Genomic DNA, 23,687 nt, shown 5'->3' on the forward strand with positions numbered 1-23,687 from the left:
AGCCATGACAGTAGATTTACCCTTCCTGAAACCAAACTGAGAAGGAGCCAGGAGGACATGCTCCTCAAGGTATTTATACAGTTGTGCAAATATGATTGCCTCAAATATCTTAGCAAGAACAGGAATTATAGAAATTGGTCTGAAACTTGAGGTGTCACAATATGGACCCTTCTTGTAGACTGGGACTGTTCTGGAGATTTTGAGTTGTTCAGGGAAAGTACCGCTAGCTAAACAGTTGTTTATACACAATGCTAATATGGGTGCAATAATAACTATCATCTGCTTGAGCAAATTTGGGGTCATGCCATAAATATCCTTACAATTGGAACTCCTGAAAGCTAAAACCGCTTCAATTACATATTGAGCACATTCAGGACTCCAGGTGAATTCAGAAACTATGGCAGGCATGTGATCAAACTGATGAATAGGTTCACCGTCATTTGGTATATCATTCACAATCTTCTAAACTGACTCAAGAAAGTAATTGTTGAAGTCATCTGCTGTGGCAAATGAGTTGTTGGTCTCTCTTGATGATGGTCTTATTTTGTTTATAAGGGTCCAGGCAGCTTTTATTTTATTACTAGACTCCATAATGAGTTTTGCGTTTGCTTCCAATTTTGTTTCCCTAATTTTATTGCGATACCCATATCTAAGATTCTTCAATACAATGTTCAGATTAGGGTTTGTTTTACACATGTCACTTACCAACAGAATAAGCTCTCTCAGTTATTCAAGTTCTGGAGTGAACCAATCGCAACTTGGACGGGTTGGACCACCCCCCAGTCGACCAGTATCCCTCCCCAATGATGAGAAAACCCTTTTAGTCTTCACAGGAAACAAAGAATCAAAAAGTTCCTTAAAACTACAAAAGAAAAACGTAAACCCCTCCTTTGCTGACAACGTTGAAATCATATTAAACCAGGGCTCAATTCGATCCTGTAGTGAAGCACAAAAAATCTGAAGACAATTCTCATTAAATGATCGATACTGGATAGTTTTGAGTGTTTTACCCTGTCTATAGCAAGCCAACCGAGCTCTCAGAAGGATATGTTTGTGGTCTGATATTTGATCCTTGCTAACATTCACAGTGAAACAATCCGAATCTAAGTTTGTTACAACTGAGTCAAGAGCTGAGCATCCTCTTGTTGCCTCACTTATTAAACTTATCAGCCCAAACCCCTGCAAAATATTCAGAAACACCCTGGCATCCCTTGGTGAATAAATTGCATTGAAATTATGGTCAGTTCCAATCAACACATAATGACCCACAGACAGTGCATAAGAAATATACAAAGCTCCAACTTATCAAAAAACAGGTTTGCATCCCCTCTAGGAGACCTATACATCGATATCACTATGAGTGATAGCTCAACAATATAAAAACCTGCAAATTCCGCCGAAACTTCCACACAGTAAGTTGACAAGTCAAGTGGTTTAATAGTAAAATTATTCCTATTGTTAAAATATACAGCTACACCGCCCCAAGGTGACTGTCTACAGAAACTGCCAGGAAGTGCCAGCCTATCAATATTCTGGTAGAATGGTAACTCTTGTTCAACCAGCCAATGCTCTATGATACACAATATGTCAACATTCTGTGATTTACATAAGATTTCAAGTTCATTCAATTTGTTTCTTAAACACTGCACATTTATGGAGCATAAATTCAATCGGATTTTTTTATTATTATTTCTAGAAGACTCTAAATAATTAGGGCTTGACTCATTTACATGTATATCAAAACTTAGATCACTCTTAGGGGCGCCAGGTCGAATCCTAAAAAAGGCTGACTCGAATCAGACAATGATTGCTGACCTCCAGAAACATTCAGACAATCCCTTCCATCCTCAAGCAGAGTGTCCTCACTTACATGATTCGCCAGATCGAACCCTAGAAAAGGCTGACTCACATCAGACAGAGAATGCTGATCTTCAAATACATTGAGATGATCCTCCACACCAGGGTACAAGGAACTGCCAACTGCCAAACCATCATCATTTAAACCAGGAGAGACTGAAACACTTGACTGCATTGCCTTGGAAGAAAATGAGGACACTCTTGACGAGGGGTGGCCGATACATCTGCTGTCAACATCCCTTATAATATCATATTTATTTTATTAGCAATAAGTAATTTACCCATTCCATTCAGATGAAGTCCGTGGCTTGTATGGAACCGCCTCTCCAAAGTCCACAATTCTAGTACATGAACCGGATACACATCAGTTAAACGTCTTATTAGTGTATTTATAGCAGCTATAGTTTTATTAATATGTGAGCTTCCAGGTAAATCATAGCGGTAGGGAATAGTGGATATGATTATATTACAGGTTAAATTTTCATAATTTATTCAACATAAATCACACTAACCTAACAATATTACGTCGACAATTAAATTATTTAAGCACAAAATTAATTAATTTAATCCCAAATGGTATGCAATTTTTAACTGAGGATAGACATGGGGCACAGATAAATAAATGGATAATTGAGACATTTTTCTTTACTCTCGATAATATTTTATAATATACATTTTTTTATTTCAACCTTATTTTTTTGTTTACTTACGTGATTCTAAAATTTTGCCATATTTATTTTTATTTATAATAATAAAATAACATTTGATATAATAATATTGAACTGATGCTCATGCCCAGCGGACAGGATTTTCCTTGCTGGGTTGTTGCCTTAATGAATAGATTTTGATTTAAATATATTTAATTTATAATTTTTGTTTTGATTGTAAGCTATGTTTTATTTTTATTTCTATGAATTTCTTGAATAATTTATTGTAAATTGTATTGATGGCAAATAAAAAGAATTGAATTGAATTGAATTGAATTACTCTCTATATATGCTTCAATCACCTCAGTTAACCCCTGCATGAATGCTGACGAACCAATCTTTTTGTTTGCAGTTTTTGACCTCATTTGGGGAGAACATCCAGTCAGTCAAAGCTTCAAGCCTTGCCCCTGGAAGAATGTGGGCAACACAAGAAAACTCATTTGGTAGCAAGGAGCCCACACGCTCACGCAACCCCCTACCATGACTATCAGCCCACAAATGCAGTCTTCTATCTAAACCAAACCCACTAAGCGAACTGACATCTCTGCAGGCAGCATTAATCAAGGAGCATGATCTGCGGAAACTATTCAAAGCCAATTTCGCCAAACCAACATTCTTTCCCACATTTGTCAATAGCTTTTCATTCAATTTCAAATCATTTGCTAGTTCAGAGATCTTATTAAGAAATACATTTTTCTTATCAAGATTATCACTAATAATATTTCCCACCGCACCTGCCTTCACCGCTCTGCAGCTTGACAAGACAGCAGCAACAGAGTCCTCCCATCCTTCTTTATCGTCTGTTGAGTCCCAAAATCAATAGTTGTCTTATCATTCAACTCCATAATAATCCTATCATTAACAATGGACCGATCTATTGCAGCATGCCACTGCACTAACAAACGAGCATTTTCCTCAGACAATGCCTGCATTTTCCTTTTCAACTCCCCAACATTAATAGAACATTTATCACAAACATTATCAGAATTGTTTCCCTCATAGCAAACACTTCCATCGAGAGAGTGAAGTGAATGTTGTTCGTACTCAAATCCAGTAGACGTTTACCCTTATTATCATATACTGGTGTATAAGATAAGGCTGCTCCGGATGAAGCCAACAACGGGTCAATTGTAACTAGGTGGGGGCGATCCCGATCAGTATCCTCATCTATGATCACTGATAAATCAACATGTTCAACCGTTTTATTATTACATTGCGGGGGATGATTATGTTTATGTGAGGCAGCAGAATCTATTTCTATTATTTTAGATATTGCTTTGTCAGTTTTTAGAGACGCTTTGCACGACTTTGATGAACAACGCCATTGAATCTCACCAGAAAGATTCTCAAACGATTTTCTATAGGAAAAGTCACGGTAAATTATCTTGGTGTTCCCTTTATTTGTCAGACTGAGAGTGAAATTATCCATTTCCCAGTTGAGTAATTAGCAGAAAGAGAACACTACAAGACGTGTCGTAAGTATAGGAAAATTATGCGTTATGATATTGTAGGCTACCTACAATACTGTGCTCCTGCGAATATGCGAGACTGTGAAAATGATTAACGTATCACAAATTTTTGGCATTTTCAAAGTTGCGTATCTTGTGAAAAACTTCAGATAAAAAATCCAAAAAGTAGTCAAGGTTGTAGAGAATTTTCTACTCTTTTCGCACCCATAAATCGTTTTTCTGATTTCAATATCGTTAAAAAGTTACAACAAATTGAAAAAATGATTATTTTCATATTTTTTCTGCGATTTTACTGTTCAAGAGTCACTGTTTACTATTCAAGAGTCTCTAAAAAGAGTAAGATACATGATAGAAACTTGCGATTGGTCTCAAATGAAAGAGAATTACATGCTCTATAAGCTACGTTGCCTTAAATCCATTTTGCATGACTGTTTATTATCGAAAAACTGTCAAGACTGTGAAAATGAGCAAAATATAGCAAATTTCTTGATTTTTTGAAACAAACGTATCTTACCTCACGATTATATTTTTACAAAATTCATTTACCTCACATGAAAGAGGAGATTCTGTTTTTCAAATCAAGACCAAGTACCATTTTTTACCATTCCGGGTTATCAAGATACATAGTTTTGAATATAGAAATTTAAATATGGGCTAAAATACACTAAAGGAGGAATTTTTTTTTCATCAAATTCCAGTTAAGATAAATGATTTTGAACCGCCTTGACGAGCTGAGAAGAATGAGCTGTAGTACGAGGAGATCTGATCATTCTATCAAAAGTTATAAGTGTTTAAAGTTTTGATCCTTGAAGTATCCTTATGACGTACCCCCCCCCCCACCAATGGGAAATACTGAAATTAAATTTTTCTAACGGGTGATTCTCATAGAAAATAACCCTCGTGAGATGAATTCAGCCGGAATATGTATTTTTGTTAGGAAGGCCTTGAAAATGTATTATAATGAAAAATTTGTATTTTGGCTGTAGGACATGATTTTCTATTTTTGGGTGTATTCCCCCTCCCACAACTACTAAATTCGAAAGTTCCCAAGGAATACTGTTCAGAATTAATTGTTCTTTCACGTGATGTGTGGTTTTTTATCCATACTAGAAAAATATCCAAGTTGTATAGGGTAGAAGTGGTAGGTTTGCATAATTTTGAAAACCCCTTAAAAAATACCACTTTTTTGAAAATTCGTAGCTCCGGATACAAAAATGGTAGAATCCTACGCGACCATTCAATTTATTGGAAATTTTATCATCTTTAATTTTGTACAGAATGATTTTTCTCAAAAACTCGAAGTTTTCGAGATTAAATGGAAAAAATAAAAAAAGTCCGAAATTTTAGGGGTTTTGGGGGTGAAGCCGCCCTCTGGCGTGTCAGCAAATTTCAGATTCGAATTCAGCGCCCCAAAATACTTACAGAACCGTCGAGAAAAATTCTTTTGGGGCTGTTTCCTGAAAAACGACCATTTGACTGGATTAATTTGAATACACGGACAGTTGAGGTATTTGAACCCTTGACAACCTATTAATAGTGAGGTGCACCTTACAATGACAGTATTTCATTAGAAATTGTGTTGCTATCCTTGTCCATCATTCGACAAAGCAGATAGCGCTATATCCTTTTCTAGCTTCGCAACGTTGCCAGATTGTTTTTTAACAATATAGAAACATAGTCAATTAGCAAAATATTTGATCTTATCTATGAAATATTATTAATTTATCATTGGGAAATATATTTTCTTGACGATTAAAATATAATTGATTATTTTAAACAAGAATGATGTAATATTCAGATATACCGGTATCAGTTATCTTCCATAGAAAGCAGTGGCAAGGCAGGGAATTGGCAACGCTGTTCTATCTTTCTCCACTGCCATTATAATGTGGACCACACTATAGTTCCATGTATGCTGGCAATTATTATTTCAATGATTTAAATATGCTTTCAAACATTCATAGAATTTTACAAGACAGTGTAACAAGTGTTGTACTGATTGATGGACATATTTTGTTCAACTTTCGAAGGATATTCTGTAGAATTGACTGCATGGATAATGAAAAATACAGTTCTATTAATATCTGACCTCACGATAAAGATAGCGCAACGCAATGTAAGGTTTCTTGAGTTGGGAAGCGTTGAGCGTGAGACTGACAGGTCGGAGATGCGAGTCGACGCAGAGAATGTAGAGCTCTGTCAGGAGCCGGGTCTTGCCGATGCCCACTTCGCCGCTATAGATGATGCCCGCCGGGAAGCCCTTCTGCCCCGCCAACAGCTCACGGAAAGACTCCACCTCTGCCTGCATGCCCAGCAGCACTGGTAGGTGCAAGTTTGTCATCTCGGCCAGCCTGAGGCACAACCAAAAGAATTCTTCAAACGTAGTATCAATGCGCCTCTTAAGCGGTCGAACACTAGCATAACACTTCAAGGAGACTATGCCAAAAAAATGATAAATGTAAGTTTCACTCAGTTGTCAAAATAAATAATATATAACACTTTTAAGGTTCCCATTCGATTCACCCTCGTATGAATGAATAAAGAAATAGGCCCATTTAACCCGGGTTATAAGGGTTATAGTAGGTAACATTAATAAATAGGGTTGTTTTGAATTTGGAATTCAATCAAGTCATAACCATTCATCATCTATCATTAATACATTATCTGTATTCCATCATCAAAATACATATAAATGTGAGAGTGATTGTAACTCATCCATGTTATTCCAAACCATTTTATCACAAGTAAATTTGATAGAAAACTGGTAACTGAAATTCATACATGTATAGTCTCGCACATTGAGATTTCAGTATAAGTAGCTTTTTTCTGAGAGTGATGCCCACATGAGCTCTAGACTTGTGCGTGGTTAAAGAGGTGGATCATAATGAAAGCTGAATGGACCTACAGTTTTAGGTGGGTTCCGAACCATCAGGAAGCGATTTTACAACTCATGAATCATATTATCTAGAGATATATCCTCGTAGCTTAGTGTAAAGAATTCTCATGTTTTTTCTATGTCATTTTCAACTCTTCTCTACTTTTCCTTATGCTTCTTCTCTACTTCCTCTTCCCTGTCACACTCCCTGGTTTTCTTCCAGATTTTCTCAATAAATGTTAGATAACAAAACTAAGTTGCATGTTATCCCATCATCATTTTATTTCATAATCATTGAACACATTGAATCATAATCGGCCTCTCCCTCTGCGCTAAGGTTTTTTCAAACCTTGTAGGGACCAGTGTAATATATTTTATCCTATTTAATGATCAGAAATATTAATTTATACAATAAGTACATTATCAATTACATCAAGTACATTATTATTTGGTAATGTAGTTCATTTTTTAATTTCATAGTGTATTTTACTTTTCTCTATTACAACCATTGTCATTGTAACTAGCCTATGTTTCTGGAACAAATAAAGATTTTATTTGATTTGGAATACAATCGAGCCATTACCAGTATTTTTCATTAATTACCATTATCATTAAAGAAACTATCCAAATGTGGGAGTAATTAAAGAGGTTTACCCGTGCTGATTAAATGAGTAAAAGTTACAAATTACATTCATAATCTTCACTGAAGTTCCAACGAACTCTCCATATCTTCTAAAAGCTTGGTATGATCGAACTATTATTATAAAACTCTCTGAATGTTCCAACAGCTTCATGGGGTAGGAAAATCGTTTTAAATAGATGATTACAAAAACATTATTCTTGGAATAAATCCAACGTAAATATAATAAATAAATAAATATAATAGTATATTTCAATGAAGAAATAAAAACACGTACCCCTGCCCCTCCAGATACTCATAGATGCCAGTAACCTTGCCCAGTCCTTTGAGGGTTTTGGATTCGAGCTGCCGGAAGTGGACAGTAGACAGTCCAGAGTTGAAGAAGGTGGCCTGATCACAGGAGACTGTGTTGGGGTAGTAGACCATCAGCCTTGCAGCCTTGTTCACCGGGGCTCCGATTATTGTGTACTCTTGGCGTAGGGGATGGCCAACCACGCCGCAGTATGTTGTGCCTGTGTAACACACTATTTTTATTTTACAAATTATTTCATAACCATGAACAGCATCACGTTTTGAGTCCGTCAAGTTATCATTAAGGTAGGTACATCAAGTTTGAAGTAAATTAGTCAAGTATTCAGTTCGTCAAGTATTCAATTCAAGTTTTATGGTCATCAAGTTTTCAATACTTTTCAGTGCCTCAGGTTAGAGTTTGTCAATATATCATCACGTCAAGTTTTCAGTTTGTCGAGACTTCGTCTCGAACTTAAAAACTGCGATCTCGAGCCGGCATACACACATTTTCCGAATGTGAATCCAAATTGCCATGGATCACAACGATTCCGGAGGTCATTTCAACTGGCGTCTTCCAATTTCCTAGACCATTCAGACCATAGCCACCTCTAATACATCATCACTCAACATTTTCTGCGTAAACTTGAATTATTTTTCGTTAGATTTATGCTGAACTAAGCTTTTTCTTGCAAAAACGAATAATGCAATGTTACTAGCACTTAGCGGAAGACTCAAGTGAGGCAGCCATGTTTGTTGGTTTATAAATCGTCAGCAATTGACAATCTGACCGCATCGATCACAAGGTGTTTGGTGGGGATGACAAGTTGATCAGCTCTGTGAAAATCGTCCCCCTACCGCTTTTCTGTGTCGGGTTGAAAAAAATGACTGTTGTACTACTGTGTTTTATACTATATGGGTAGATTAAATCCAATAACAGTTATTTTCATACATCCAATAAGAAAAAACAGGATTCTACTCTACTGGAGATTGTTTATTATCTGGTGTTAAGTAAGTGAGAACCGACCAACAGTGACGCCGCAAGAGATGGTGATGACTCCAGGCAGCTTGCTGATGATGCTGCGAATACGATGTGCGCACTTGAGACTGCGCACTGCGTTGTACTCGTGACGCGCGCCACGCAGCCCGAATATCACCAGGAACATCACATCCTTGTCGAACATGCACACCTTGTTCACTACTCCCATCTCCTTGTACACAATCCTGGAACACATCATATGCTCGGTACACACGGAGACACATCAGATTGAGTCAAAATTTCGCCAACAAATAAATATAATATAAAAGTTATATGACTAACAACCGTATAGAATCAATATTTCTCACGATTAAGTCAGCAATAGTGTAATTAACGAGCAGAATTCAGTTAACGCTTTTCAGTTCTGTTTCAACCATCAATCGATTGGCATTCAGACCTCCTCTAAATTTCTGTATTTCAGTGTTCAATTATTGAAAAATTTTGATTGAATAATAAGTTTTTGAAGTCTTTTTGAAGAGTGTTTTGTTAGATGAAAACACTGGTATGTTGTCAGAAATAACACTAATGTATTGCAAAATTACATGCATGTTTCAACACGAATGGTGTCATCTTCATTTATTTATTTATTTGTTCATACAATTACAAATCATATGAATATGATCGGGATAGAACAACAGGCTTAGCCCAAAACTATTCTGTTTACAAATTTTGATAAATAATAAAATGTCCGAAAAAAATAGGTTATGTTCTTACTGAGGAAAGTTAAAGTTCAATTTCTGTGCAAAAATATATATGAGCTAGAAATTTTGAATTTAGAATTATTAAAATACCAAATTATAGTCAAATATTGCACTTAATATCACCGCACTTTGAATGAATTAAGATTTTCATGACATTGAAGATGACACCATTGGTGTTGAAACATGTTTGTAACAATAAATAAGTGATATTTTTGACAACATCCCAGTTTTTTTTATTATGGATAGATATTTCAACATTTTTCCAACAACAGTATCTGAAGTCAGTGTTTTGTTTATTCGAAAACCACTAATAGTTAGTGCTTCACAAATCATTACAATAGTGAGAGACAAGCAACACCATTCTGATAATTTTCATCTTGATTGAATTTGTTGAATTTGTTGAAACGAGCTTCCAATTCCACCACTCACAGCGCTACAGTAGTCCTTACACAAAAACGGATCTATCAACGACGATCGACTGATCAACGCCATTTCATGTTTGAATTCTCATCACGTTGATGAAAGCTGTGAACTCTTTTAGAAGAGTCTACTTATTCCACTTTGACTTGGTAAGTTTATTTAATTTATTATTCTTATTTAAAAGATGAGATTGTTTGGTGATTTATTGTCTAAACTTCAAAACAAATATTGTGTGTTGAACATAATTATGTTTACATTTGAGGTTAGGGTTAGGTAAGTTATATTATGTTTTAAATTAGAGGACTCTAATTTAATATAATTATTAAAAATTAATATAATACAATAAGCTTGGTTTTAAGTATTTTACATGTAGCCTACTACTTAACTTCCAAATAAATTACTATTACTTTGATTCCTGCACAAATATTTTCATTATGCTATCTATGTATTGTTTTTGTCACAGGACTGCTTGTGTTGAGAAATTCCATCGAACTTAATATAATAACACTGAACTTAATATAATATAAATCACTTAACATCAAAGTGATTGCTTTTAACAAGTTCAGTAATTAACTCGGTGATCCAAGAAATTGAAAACGGGTGTCCGGAGTTCAGCTCATAAATATTAACATTTTCCAAATATCGTCATTCCATGGTGACGAAATTTAGCTTAAACTTGTTCATTTTAAAATTAAATTTTCAATTAATTTATGCATGTTTACAACCCATATATGTCAAGGATATTTTTGATTAATTTCATTGTGATTTTAAACTTTTGGTCTAGGTTTACAAAATTTAGTAGGCCAATAAAAAATGGTTGAAATATCGGGATACAACTGTTTTTTTCATAAAACTAAGTATGTACCTACAGTAACTATTAAATTTTACTCATAAATTAAAAAATAAATTTTCTACCGTTTTTATATAGAGCCTTATTTGTTTACTTCTATAGGCCTAATGAAAGAGGAGTATTTCAAGTTAAAATTCGTCTATGCTACAAAATTTGGAAACCCAATATTCTTACTTTATTCTTAGTTCTTTTGAATGTTTGAACGAACAGCTTGTGTGACTTTCTCGTCTGACTATTGTATAGTAATGGACTATTTTTATCTAAAAAACAATCATCACCTCGCCTTGTGATTCAAAATATCAATATGTGTAACAAAATATCAAATGTATAACATTATTAGATGTGCACTTGAGAAAAATTTCTGTACTTGTTGTTAAAAGCAATTCCCTTTTAACCATGCAACATCTGTATCAAATAATAACTCCTATGTAGTGGCAAAATTTCATCTGCCTTCATATTATAGAATTTCTTATTAAAATTTATATTACCTTATGTTTCAGATTCTATCAAAAAATCTTGTGGGTCGACTGTGGGCATTGAGACCCAAATTGAAGACGCTATTAAGGATTGGCTAAAATATGCGGCAGAGTATTTTCAGTGGAGAAAAAACAATCTAATTTCGTCGGTAATTAAAAAGTATTATGAAATGAAAGTGGAAAGTTATTTTGAAAGTCCCTTTCTATTGAAACACTGTAATAAAATATTGTTTCTCTATTGCATAAATCACAAACTATCATCATACCTGAAAACTAAAATGTAGGCGGGTTTATACGATGCCAATTGACAAGACAATAATATTGTCTTCTGAAATTTATAGCTGGTGTAAAGTATCAATTGAATCTTTTAATTCTAGAACCATCATCTAGGCATAGCTAAATAAAAACTAATTGACAATTATTATTGTTTTGCCAATTGGCATAGTTTAAACCTGGCATAAATGTCAAGTAAAAATTTAGATATATATTATTTCCTAGAAAGAATTGAGCTATTTTTGCTCACCACAGATAAAATTATCATACTAAAAATTCAAGATTTTTAAACAACTGCTAAATTCTTGAAATAATAGTTTTAATTTATGTTTCTTACAGACATAAAATGTTTTTGAGCTTGGCAGAGTATATTAAATTACCATGGTAATTTGGTTGTAACCATCTTAGTTCTTTAAACAACCTTTCATCATACTATTTTTGTGGATCAAAATTGAAGTAATATGGAAATAGAAAGAAAAATAAAAATCTCAGTATCCTTTTTGAATCATTTAAATAATGATTAATAATAGTGATTAAATAATTCAAAAAGGATACTGAGATTTTTATTTTCCTTTCTATTTCTATAAAAAGTAGCCCTATACAGAAAAGAGATGAATATGGTTTTTATTGTGTGTTTTTAATGTCAACTTACCAATGTACCGCATTGCAGGGTAATATTTCTGTTACATGAAATCATATGTAAATAAATGGAAATATGATTTCGTATTTTCATCTTTTTTCAAATGATTTTAGAAATATTACCATGTAATTGATAAGGTACCGGTTCAAAAGTATGGCTAATTCAACGTCTATTTATAGTTGAAAATAATGGTTGTCACAACGTGCTTTCAATGTCTATTTATTGTTGAAAATAATGGTTGTCACGACGTGCTTTCAACGTCTATTTATAGTTGAAAATAATGGTTGTTACAATGTTTTTTCAACTATTATTCAACGTTGAAAATAACGTGGAAACGGCGGACATTTTCTCGTGTTTTCAACGTTGAATTTAAACGTCTTTTCAACGTTAAGGTATTACGTGTTTCTAACGTTATTTCAACGTTTCTGTGCTACCTGGGACGTGTATGTAAAAATTGTGGTGACAAATGTAAAAATAATATCAACTCTCAGCTCAATAGATGATCCCAGTTTGTGCTAGAAATTTGAATGTGATTCAATCAATTATTGTTAATTTGATGATGGATTCACCTATACACCTCAATATGATATGTTTTCTATTTTTATGACCAAATTCGACCAGCAAAGTATTCGATCTCATATTTATTAGTACGTAGGCTACTCGGGACATTAGTAGATTACCAAAAACAAAAAACATTATTCCAGAATATATCTGTTTTCCTCCTTCCCCCCATTTCTCCCTTCCCTTTTTTCCTCATTACTTCTCTTCTCTTCTTTGCCTGCCTATTACTTGGGAAACCATAGTTGGCTAGGTATCTTCCTCTCTTTTTTTCTCTTCTCCAACACACCCAACCACAAAGCCCATGGTTTTTTATATTTGTAACATTTTATTGTGTTTTATTTGTTTCGTAATTCTTTGTAATTTTGTTTTGTGTTTTTAATAAATTGAAATTGAATATTTTGCTTATATATGCAGCCTCCATTATTATAAGATTACCATAGCGGTAGTTAAATGAAAAATGATGATAATTTATTTCATTAAAATTTTGTTTTCTATTTTTATGACCAAATTCGACCGGCAAAGTATTCGATCTCATATTTATCAGTACGTACTAGAGACATTGGTAGATTAAAAAAAAAAAAAAAAAAAAAAAATAGACTCACAAACATGGCCGCCTCACTCAAGTCTCCCGCCAAATGCTAGTTGATTAGCGTTATTCGTTTTTGCAAGCGAAAGGCAATATTTTAGCATAAATCTAACGAAGAATTATTCAATCTACGCACGTAATGTAATAAGTGATGATGTTGTGCGTGAATGGTTTCGGACAATGAAAGACGTTAGTTGAAATGAATTCCGGAATCGTTGTGATGCATGTCAAATCGGACTCACAGTTCTGGTGCAACCAAACGGCATCTCCAGGAAATCAAATACTCTAATTCCGCACTATGGTAAATAACCCACCATACAGAACTGACCTTGCTACTAGTACAAGCAACAAGACCACTAGACTTGGCCACTATCCAAACTCAAGACAAGACTTTGAGGGGCAGAGCTTGCAAACTAACGAGGAGATCCAAAACAACACGTCAACCCCCTTCAACTTATTTGGCGGTAGCATTTTATGAAGAGAGTTTTGGTAGGCTGGTCCACTGATATGACAAATGCCTCAATCATCACGGCAATTATGTTGAAGAATAACCATAAGTGTAAGTGGCGTTTGGCGATAAAATTATCCTTTTATATATATTAGTTTTTTATGGCTGATCGGAGGTTAAAAGAGAAATGACCCTCGTATTTCTTACATAATATTAACGAGATTTTAATTAATTTAGATCCAGATTGATTGGATTCAAAAACTTGTAGCCTTAAAAGTTACTAAACTTATTTAGTGTCTTATTATGCATTTTATGAATTTGTGATTTATATAATTGAATATATGTTGAAATGTATATGCTGACAATGCAGAAATTCTTTACATGTTGTAATTAATAATTATTGTAAACGAATGAAAATGCAAATAAAAAATAATTTAAATTTGAATCTAAACTGAATGGGAATTTATAAGGCCATGCAATATATGGAAAGAGTACACTATCTTCTTTAATGAAACATACTACATAATTTATCATGATCTAAATATTAATTTTATTAGTTTAATTTGAATTTGAATAAGGAGAACATACGCATACCTGAGCAACAACAGGAGGGATAACAAATTGTCTCAAACTTGCGCCAATATTTCTTTCTGCCGCTTTCTTGACTTCCGGCCGACAATTTTTCTCCTCGTGATAAATTGTCTCGTGGTTATTTTCATTATTTCCAATATTCTTGAATCGCAAAATTTCATTCTTATACTTTTTATCAATGTCGATCCTCTCCCTCACAGGCAGTGGCACAATTTTATTATGCAGCTCCAAAGGATGGTAGACGATTCGATCGATTTTTATGTGGAACTTATCGATCCAAGAATACAGGTAATTGTCAAGACTACAATGATTCCAGGCAGACGATGCCAGAATTATGTCGCCAGACTTGCACAAGTCTTGGGCAACTTTGACATCGTCAACTGGTTGGCCGTAGATAACATAGTATTTGCAATTGTTCTCGCCAATGCAGGAAAACATGCAATTACCACAAGAAATGGCTAGTTTCACCTATAACAAAAGAATATATAGATGAATATGAATAATATTTCAACCTTGGATTTTATACAAGATTTAGATGAGTGATGAGATATAATAATCGGTTTATTTGCCTTCTCAAGTTCTATAATAACACTAGTTCAAGATGGAAAATAAAAATTAAAGGTACACTACGTAATATTTGGTATAATAATAAGAATAAGAAAACCTTCAAATATGAAATGAGAAAAAACAATCCTCAATTATAATGAAATTTTCTGCTGAATTCGTTGATTATTCATAATCGTCCCATTCATCTAAATATTTTAGAACACAATAATTGAAAAAAATTCACTGTGATAGGTACTGTACTCAATTTTCATATTCTACATGGAAATCCACACAATATTTGAAATTAGCATAATTGACTAAACAACTCTTCCCTTACTTGTATGATTTTGTGATATTTTGTCAAGTTACAAATACTATCATAATGTAAGAAATAAGAAATACAAGTTACAAATACTATCATAATGTATCAAGAAATCAATATATAATAAGGTGAAAAAATAATGGAATAATTCTTTCTTCGTGTTCTTCCCTAACTAGTTTATTCTTTAATATATACTTCTATGACATTCAGGGACATTCACTTGGATGAATATAGACATATTGAATGTAAAAGTATTGAAGCTTTTGAGGTGAATAACGTTTTTTCCAATGGTGAACATTTCCTAAAGTTCATATACTTGAATATCAGAAGCTTCAATAAAAACTTCGATAGCTTCATAGCTTATCTACAAGGAAGTAACGTAATATGGGATGTGATAATGCTGGGAGAAACTTGGTTGGGGGATGATACGGCGGGTATTCAATTAGAGGGTTACAGGGTTTTCAAAACAAGCGGATGGAGAAACAGAAATGATGGAGTGCTTGTGTATGTGAGGGAGGGAGTGAGTGTGAATGAATGTAGACAGATGGAGCTGGCCCACGTGTATGGTTTAAGTATAGATATATCATTCCAGGGAAAAAATATAAACCTTCTTTCGGTTTATCGTACTCACGACAGTGATCTGGATGAATTCACCGAAGCATTGCATAACTATTATAACTCTTTCAATATAAATAGCTTCTGTATTCTGATGGGTGACATTAATGCCAATATACTACAAGCAGATAATAAAACAGAAAGATATCTTGATATGTTGTATGAAAATGGTTTCATGAGCGGCATTGATAAATATACGAGGGTACAAGGAAACAGCAAGTCATGCATAGACCATATCTTTGTCAGACACGAGACCTGTGATAGTCTAAAAACAGCGGTAGTCATGACTGATGTAACCGACCATTTCAGTATTGTATTAGAAATTTCATTCCCAAGAATCAATTCATCAAAAAAAGAAGATAAATATATTGACAAAAAAACTCTTCATGAGTTAATCAGCAAGTGTGTTTGGAGTAATGTTACTAGTTCTCAAGACATAAATTCATCATGCAATTTGTTTTTCTCCACACTAGATGAATTCATATGTAAATCCTACAAAAACAGAAAAAGTAGTAACAGAAAGGTAAAATTAAAGCCCTGGATGACAGACGGTTTATTACGCTCTATTAGAGAACGGGATAAAATAAGTAAACAGCTCAGAAATCAACCCTTCAATCAACAACTCAAAAATTACTACATTACTTACAGAAATCACTTGAATTCGTTAATAAAGAGAACTAAGATCCAATACTACAAATCTAAAATTTTTGTCTCAAAAAATAACCCTAAACTTTTTTGGCAAACAGTAAATGAAATTTCAGGTAAGAGAAAAAACAAAGACCCTTTTCCACTGGACCAGTATACATCAGGTAAGACATATTTAGAAGACAAAAGAAAACAGGTTGCAGATGAATTCAATAATTATTTTTCCAACGTGGGAAGTAGTCTAGCTAGCAAAATTAACCCTGTTGGCCCACCGGTTGTCAATGACTCAGACTATGCAGTGCACAGTAGATTCAACCTTCGCACTATAGATAATAATGAATTGCGCAACTATGTTAACTCCCTGCGCGGCGGCTCGGCTCCTGGCTATGATTGTATCTCTTCCGATACTCTGAAGTCTAACTTTGACAGTTTATCTGCTCCGCTTCTACATATTGTCAACTTAAGCATTACCTCTGGTATATTTCCTGATGCTTTCAAAATAGCAAAAGTAGTCAGTCCCATTGTTCAAGTCAGGAGATATTAGAGAGAGTTCAAACTTTCGTCCAATCAGCCTGCTTAGCATATTTTCCAAAATTCTTGAAAAAATAGTAAAAGATCAATTAACAAGATACATTGAAAGTAATGAATTACTAACTAACTCCCAATATGGGTTCAGAAAATCAAAAAATATCTCAGATGCCCTCTTTTCTATAACTAGAGACCTGAATTTGGCTATAGGTAACAATGAAAAGAGTGCTCTAATATTCTTGGACTTGGCTAAGGCATTTGATTCCGTTGATAGAGGAAAATTGCTTAAAAAGATGGAACTTATGGGGATAAATGGAGTTCCACTTGATTGGTTCAATTCCTACTTTAGTAACCGCAAGCAGTTAACTGTCATAAATGGAGTAAACAGTCAGTTAAAAGAGGTAGAATATGGAGTTATCCAGGGTAGCACCTTGGGTCCATTATTTTTAATCTATGTAAATAACCTTGCAAAAGTGAACTTAAATAGTAGGATCTTCCTTTTTGCGGATGATGCTGCTGTCCTTGTTAGGGGACCTGATTGGGAAACTGTACTGCATAGGGCAAAATGTGATTTAGCCACTTTGAAGTCATGGTTTGACCATAATGTTCTAACACTAAATGTTAGCAAGACAAAGATAATGCCGATTTCCCTTCGGGACTCAAGTGACACATCAGTTGAAGGAATCAAACTCCATACATGTGGGAACATTGAAAATGACTCTTGTGCCTGTGCATCGGTTGGAAGGGTGAACTCTTACAAGTATTTGGGTGTCATTCTGGACAACAGACTTAATTGGACTGCACATGTTGCTTATCAGAACAGTAGACTGAGAAAAATGATTTATGTTTTTCGGCAACTCAGAGAATATCTGAATAGGAATGAACTCCAAACAATCTACTATGCGTTTGTACAGTCCATTATTGAATGGGGAATTCTAGCTTATGGAGGAGGATACAGATCTATTTTGAACCCACTATTCACCACCCAGAAACTTATAATAAAATCTGCACTTGGAAGGCGTCGAGATTACCCATCCAACGCAGTGTTTGAGGATATGAAGGTGCTTGATGTCAGACAATTATATGTTAGAACCTTGGCATCGTACATATTCAAGAATCATGCTAGCATATTCAATACCATTACACATAGTCATGCAACTAGGAGAGCAGTACAGTATAATATTCAAATGCCTAGAGTAAATAGAACTATATTTATTACCAACTCCTACTATATAGCTCACGTTTTGGTGAAACATCTTCCAATAGCTCCAGCGGATTTCGCCAACTATACGATATCTTCATTTAAAATAGCTGTCAAAAGGTGGATTTCGAGTATTGGAAGAGATGAGTGCTGTGAGAGATTGATCACTTCGGAGTACAGATTCTAGATTGTAATCTAGATGAATTCAGTTTAGTCTTAAAAATAATAATTGTTATTAAACAATCTTAAAAAATATTTTAAATATTTTTTTATTCAAAATAATCCTATTGAGGCTTCATGTGTGTGTGTGTGTGTGTGGTGTGTGTGTGTGTGTGTGTGTGTGTGTGTGTGTGTGTGTGTGGTGTGTGTGTGTTTGTGTGAATGTGTTTCGCCGAGTTTTTTCTGTGTTTCTTCTTCTGCAATTGGGGTCGGGGTTTGGGGGGTTGATCGGGGACTGGGATAGAGTGGGCAGGTGATTCATTTTTAGTACAGCTTAAATATGAATAATCATTTTATTTATTAATACATATATAATATAATTATTACTGTACCATTTTATATATATTTATATATGTAAAAGTACTACATATTTACGAATACAATTTTTGATAGGGAACGGTTGGGGATTGGGGCTTATTTCTTTCCTTCATTTAATTTTTTATCATTTTTGTAGTTATTAGTAAATGAGTAAAAAATAATAAGTTGATAAGTTAATAAGTATATATTGTACAAGAGTAACCAATAAAGATACCTACCTTGGACTCATTTTCGCACACAGGCAGCAATGCCTATGCGAAAATTTTATTTCCTATTCATATTAATTTGTATTTAATTTAAGACTCTTTTCAGTGTACCTTATTCATTGTCAAGTGTATGATTATTTTGTACAGCTGGAATTTGTTTTTTATTATGTTTCTTTGAAATAAAATCTTTTTTGAATTGAATTGTTTATAAATTGACTAGAATCCTCCCATAAACACAGACGTATAGGGTGAAACCTTACATTATAAAATAAATTATTTTCTACACCTACCATACATTTCATTTGTAAATAATTGGGAAATAAGTTTTGATGATGCCCACATGAGGTTTTTGCTTGTGCAAGGGTAATGAGAAGTAAGAGGATAATTTAATGAGATCATACGTCCATGCCTATTGGTGGGATTCGAACTCGCGACCAGGTAGCGCTAGCAGACTTGAGCCTTAAGCTAGATTCGCTCACAACAGTGACAGTGAAAATATAATTCTCACAAGTTCTAATGGCATTCTTCATACTTACTCGGCCCGGCTGAGTAGGAATAGTCTAATTAGAACTCATGGGAATTATATTTACATTTACTCTTTATATTTTACTCTTTATATTTACATTTATTTATATTTATTCTTCACTGTCACTGTAGAATGCAAATTCAGCTCAAGTTGTCTCGGCTATCTTGACCGGCTATTGAATTTTAGACCAAGTTTTGAGAATTGCATTATGAATTGAAGTAATAGATAGTTACCCTGAGCAAGACATTCACATCGGTGTTATAGCTGCCCAGTGAATATTGAATGGACACCGCGCACTGAATCGCCTTGTGAATGACTGAATAAATATAATCATTTATGGTCACTTTCCAGACAGCAAGAAATGCGTCTCCTGAGAACTTGATAATGTCACCACCAAATGAGTAGATGACATCGACCATAGCTCCTATGTAGCTGTTCAGTGTCACCGTTAGCTTGTACGTGCCGCTTTGCCCCATTTTTTTATACGTTTCACACAATGCTGTGAATCCTGACACGTCACCAAACATAAGCACACCAACGAACTTACTTTTTGGTTTACCTGCAAAATATAGAATAATAAATATAACTACAGTATTATAAAGAGGAAAATAATTTTTCATACAAAGCGTTCATTATGTCGCGCAAATCAAAATACACATGTCTGTAAAAATTGGTGGTTTTATTTCGGTGTGTGGCTACCGTAATAAAGAATCACTATTTAGTCTAGGCGCGACATAATGAACGCACTGTATATACATGTATAAAAAACTCAAGTAGAAAATTTTTGATAATTATAGAATTTGTTTTCATGAAAACCACCTAATAAGAACTATACAACGTCTTTTAATGTTCAACAAATTAATTGTGATAATTTATTGGAGTAAGCAAATACAGTATTACTCTATAAGCTTGTCTTCAGCCAAGAAAGCTTGATAATTGAACCAGCTCAAGCAGGCTTAATGATAATTCTTTCCAGTACGGTTAGACGAAAAACAAAATCATCAAAACTTCAATAATTATTTTTTGCTTTTAGAAAAAACAACTAGCAGTCAGATATTTTACAATAAATGAATAAATCACTCACTGGACAACGAGATCTTTCGGCAGTTCCGCCGTCTTCTTGGTTCTGGACAACCAAGAAGATGGCGGAAGATCTCGTTGTCCAGTGAGTGATTTATTCATTTATTGTAAAATATCTGACTGCTAGTCGTTTTTTCTAAAAGCAAAAAGTGATTTAATAATAAGCAGTTCGTGATGGGAAACAACATTGAAGAATTCAATAATTATCTTGAGGTAAACTTTTTTGAAAGTTGTACATTTTTTTAACTAAGCTAGTTTTGATGTTCAGGACATCATCCTCTGTGTTGCACTCGCCAGGGAAAAAGCTGTGAGAATCATAACTGGCAGCGTCCGTCATGCCCACTGCAAGCCCATATTTGCATGACGGTGTACTGACGGTCATCAGCCATTAACCTAGCTCCGCAGTGCAGGCTGGATGCTTGTCTGACTCGGACTTGGCGCTGAGACAGCAAAATAATAGCAGCGTTGGTGGGAATGCGAGCGGCCGCAGTAACATCTTCCACCCAGCAATGGTCGGCGTAGTTCCGCCTAGCGGACAGAGGAAAGATCAATCCGGTCGGTTATTTGATCCCTCCAGCCGGGCTCAGCCAAGCAGCCGAGATAATAGAACAATGGAGTGGCGGTCTTATTCGCGTTCATCAGCAGTTTTCTTTCTCATGATTATTTTAATTTTTGTGTTACCTATAATCAATAATAACTCCAGTCACCAGTAAAAAGTTTTCCAGAAACGTGGTGTACTACCATATTAATGACTTTTCATGATGATTTTCAATTATTTAAAAACATTGTTGACATTCTGAGCCTTCAGGCTGAACTTGGAGACGCTGAGAACGAATCTGCAATCAGAATTTCTCTATTACGAAAAATAACGAAAAAACCCAGCTGTTGATCTTCCGGCAACCGTTAACAGTCATCCTGCAATGCGGCCGGAACACTTCCAAGCCAGACACCCATCTCAAATGACAACAACGCCAAGCTGTGAGAAACCATCCTGCACTGCGGCGCTAGGTTTCATCCTCCTGTGCTTGGTGTATATCAAGAGGAAACAGCATACTCTGGCTGCCCATCCACTACCACAACACCTGCTGGATGACCCCAGGTGACGCCTCCACCGATCACATGCCAGTTATAGGATTTCCGCCTTGAAATACTTCAACAAGCTGCCTCCTGGTGTGTGGCCGCCTTCAAGGCGAACCGTCAGGAAGCTGCTGTGTGACAGGGCATATTACAGGAGTATACATAATACATTTAATATTCAAAATGTATCAACAAGTTGAATACCACTGAAGATGATGCACTAAGCATCGGAGCTAGTTAGGATAAAATAAACAGCATGTGGAACTGACAAAATCTTCATTTCACCTTACTAGGGAGGAAATTCTACAAATTCGACTAAGTCACTGTCGATGTTGTAGAACCTTTTCATAATGAAATAAAAACGCACATATATCGTCAAATTCTACAGTTTTATTTGTTATAGGACCATGGTGGTCACGAAACCATGGTCCTGTACCAAATAAAACTGTAGAATTTGACAATATATGTGTGTTTTTATTTCATTAGGATATTCTACAATATTACTGTGTCTAGAGTAGAAAAAACTATCAATCATTAACACAAATCAATCATAAAGAATTGGAATGTCTCTAAAAATGTCCAACTTGAATTTCGTATCTATTTTGTAAGGTTAATTCATCTACCAGTTCATGTTTCCAAAAATGACTCAATTAGATTCAGTATTTACCTTGAAAGTTTGGTTGATCGATGAGTTCATCAGGCACCAGAGTGGCAAGTATTTCGGTTTGCAGGGGGGAGAGAGTGCACTCAGCCACTCTGTTCATGACCACTTTTTCAGAAAGCAGAGCCATCTCGAGTAGACCCATTTGAACGTGCAACTTGCTGTCTCCCAAACTATCAGTGTAGTTCTCCCATTCTTTGCTTGGAATTTTTTCTGAAAGTACATTTTTTCGCCAGAGCGCTTCCACTGTACTTGCCGTGAATGGGGTTGTGTCATAGCTCGGCGGGTATTCCATCATTTTGACAGTGTTTCATTCGTCATGCGTTGCAGTTGTTCACAAATTATAATAATTGCTAAAAACTATGTAACTGAGATTGAGAACTACCAATTTTGATTGAAGAATTTTTTATATTCTGTATGCAGTTTTCAGTTGTTTATAACTTTGAACATGCATTCATCCAAGGAAACGATGTTCAAATATCAATTGAATAAGACTTTTCCTAAGAAAATGAACATGTGATATAATAGATTGCAAGATATACACAGATGAAATTTTCTGTAAAGCCTGTTACACAAACATCGATTTTGAGATATCGATATTTAGAATCGATGCAATAAATTCTTTTAGATTAAACATAATTATTATGATGTTTGTCAAGTTCCATTTAATTTGGTAAAATTTATAAAGAAGGCAAAAATCGAGCTTTCAAAAATTGATGTGTGTGTAACCACTACCTCTGTAAACGAGGTTGTTTACGGAGGTAGTGGTGTAACTTGCTTAACATAGAGAAAAGAGCATAAGTTTTGTTTTTTCTACGAAAATAATAAGTATAAATATGCTTTGACATTAAACATTTTAAATTTTGTACAAAAGCCTGTTAAATATTAGCCGTAATTAAATGCCACGAAAAACGACCAGAAAAGTTTTCTTTTCAAAAAAGTATTCTCTGATTGGCTCTAGTGTAATTTAATATAGATTAAAATTTAACAGGATTTTATGCAACCGGGCCTAATACTTTTTCAAGAAGAAGGCTTCTCTGATTAGTTTTTGTGGCTTTCAATCACGATTAAAATTTAACAGTATTTTGTGCAACAAGACCAAAGTATTTTTTGCCTTTGCAGTAGATTTTTGATGCCTGGACATCCTGATATCTTCTAGATTGATGTCTTAATACAAATTTATAGCTTTTTGGTTCTATTAAATTAAATATATTCTACTGGCTTTCTAGCTTAGAAGTTTTATACATAAACATGAAGTTTCATCATCATTTGTTACTTTCATAGCAAATTCCTTCGAACCTCTCAACAAAGCAATGGACATT

The 23,687-nt window shown here is 34.6% G+C and overlaps 2 protein-coding genes across 4 annotated transcripts in view; both read right to left on the bottom strand.

Annotated features, from left to right (window-relative positions):
* LOC111054281 (adenylate cyclase type 10) overlaps window positions 1-9,054 on the bottom strand; it is a 39,687-nt gene extending 30,633 nt beyond the window's left edge. For all 3 annotated transcript variants that reach the window (XM_039432891.1, XM_039432890.1, XM_039432889.1), the window contains exons 1-3: window positions 8,864-9,054; window positions 7,826-8,060; window positions 6,123-6,384 (exon numbers count right to left, since the gene is read on the bottom strand). In XM_039432891.1, the coding sequence (XP_039288825.1) occupies window positions 6,123-6,384; window positions 7,826-8,060; window positions 8,864-9,044 (678 nt within the window). In that variant the 5' untranslated portion in view covers window positions 9,045-9,054. The remainder of the gene's footprint in view (window positions 1-6,122; window positions 6,385-7,825; window positions 8,061-8,863) is intronic.
* Window positions 9,055-14,275: 5,221 nt separating this feature from the next.
* Window positions 14,276-22,873, bottom strand: LOC120352434 (adenylate cyclase type 10-like). The gene is made up of 3 exons (XM_039432893.1): window positions 22,372-22,873; window positions 19,781-20,106; window positions 14,276-14,889 (listed from the first exon to the last, which is right to left on the bottom strand). Exons 1-3 carry the CDS (start codon window positions 22,661-22,663, stop codon window positions 14,389-14,391), a joined length of 1,119 nt encoding a protein of 372 aa, XP_039288827.1. The 5' UTR covers window positions 22,664-22,873; the 3' UTR covers window positions 14,276-14,388.
* Window positions 22,874-23,687: the final 814 nt, after the last annotated feature.

Source organism: Nilaparvata lugens, chromosome 7 (genome assembly GCF_014356525.2).
Source record: "Nilaparvata lugens isolate BPH chromosome 7, ASM1435652v1, whole genome shotgun sequence".
Taxonomy (NCBI): domain Eukaryota; kingdom Metazoa; phylum Arthropoda; class Insecta; order Hemiptera; family Delphacidae; genus Nilaparvata; species Nilaparvata lugens.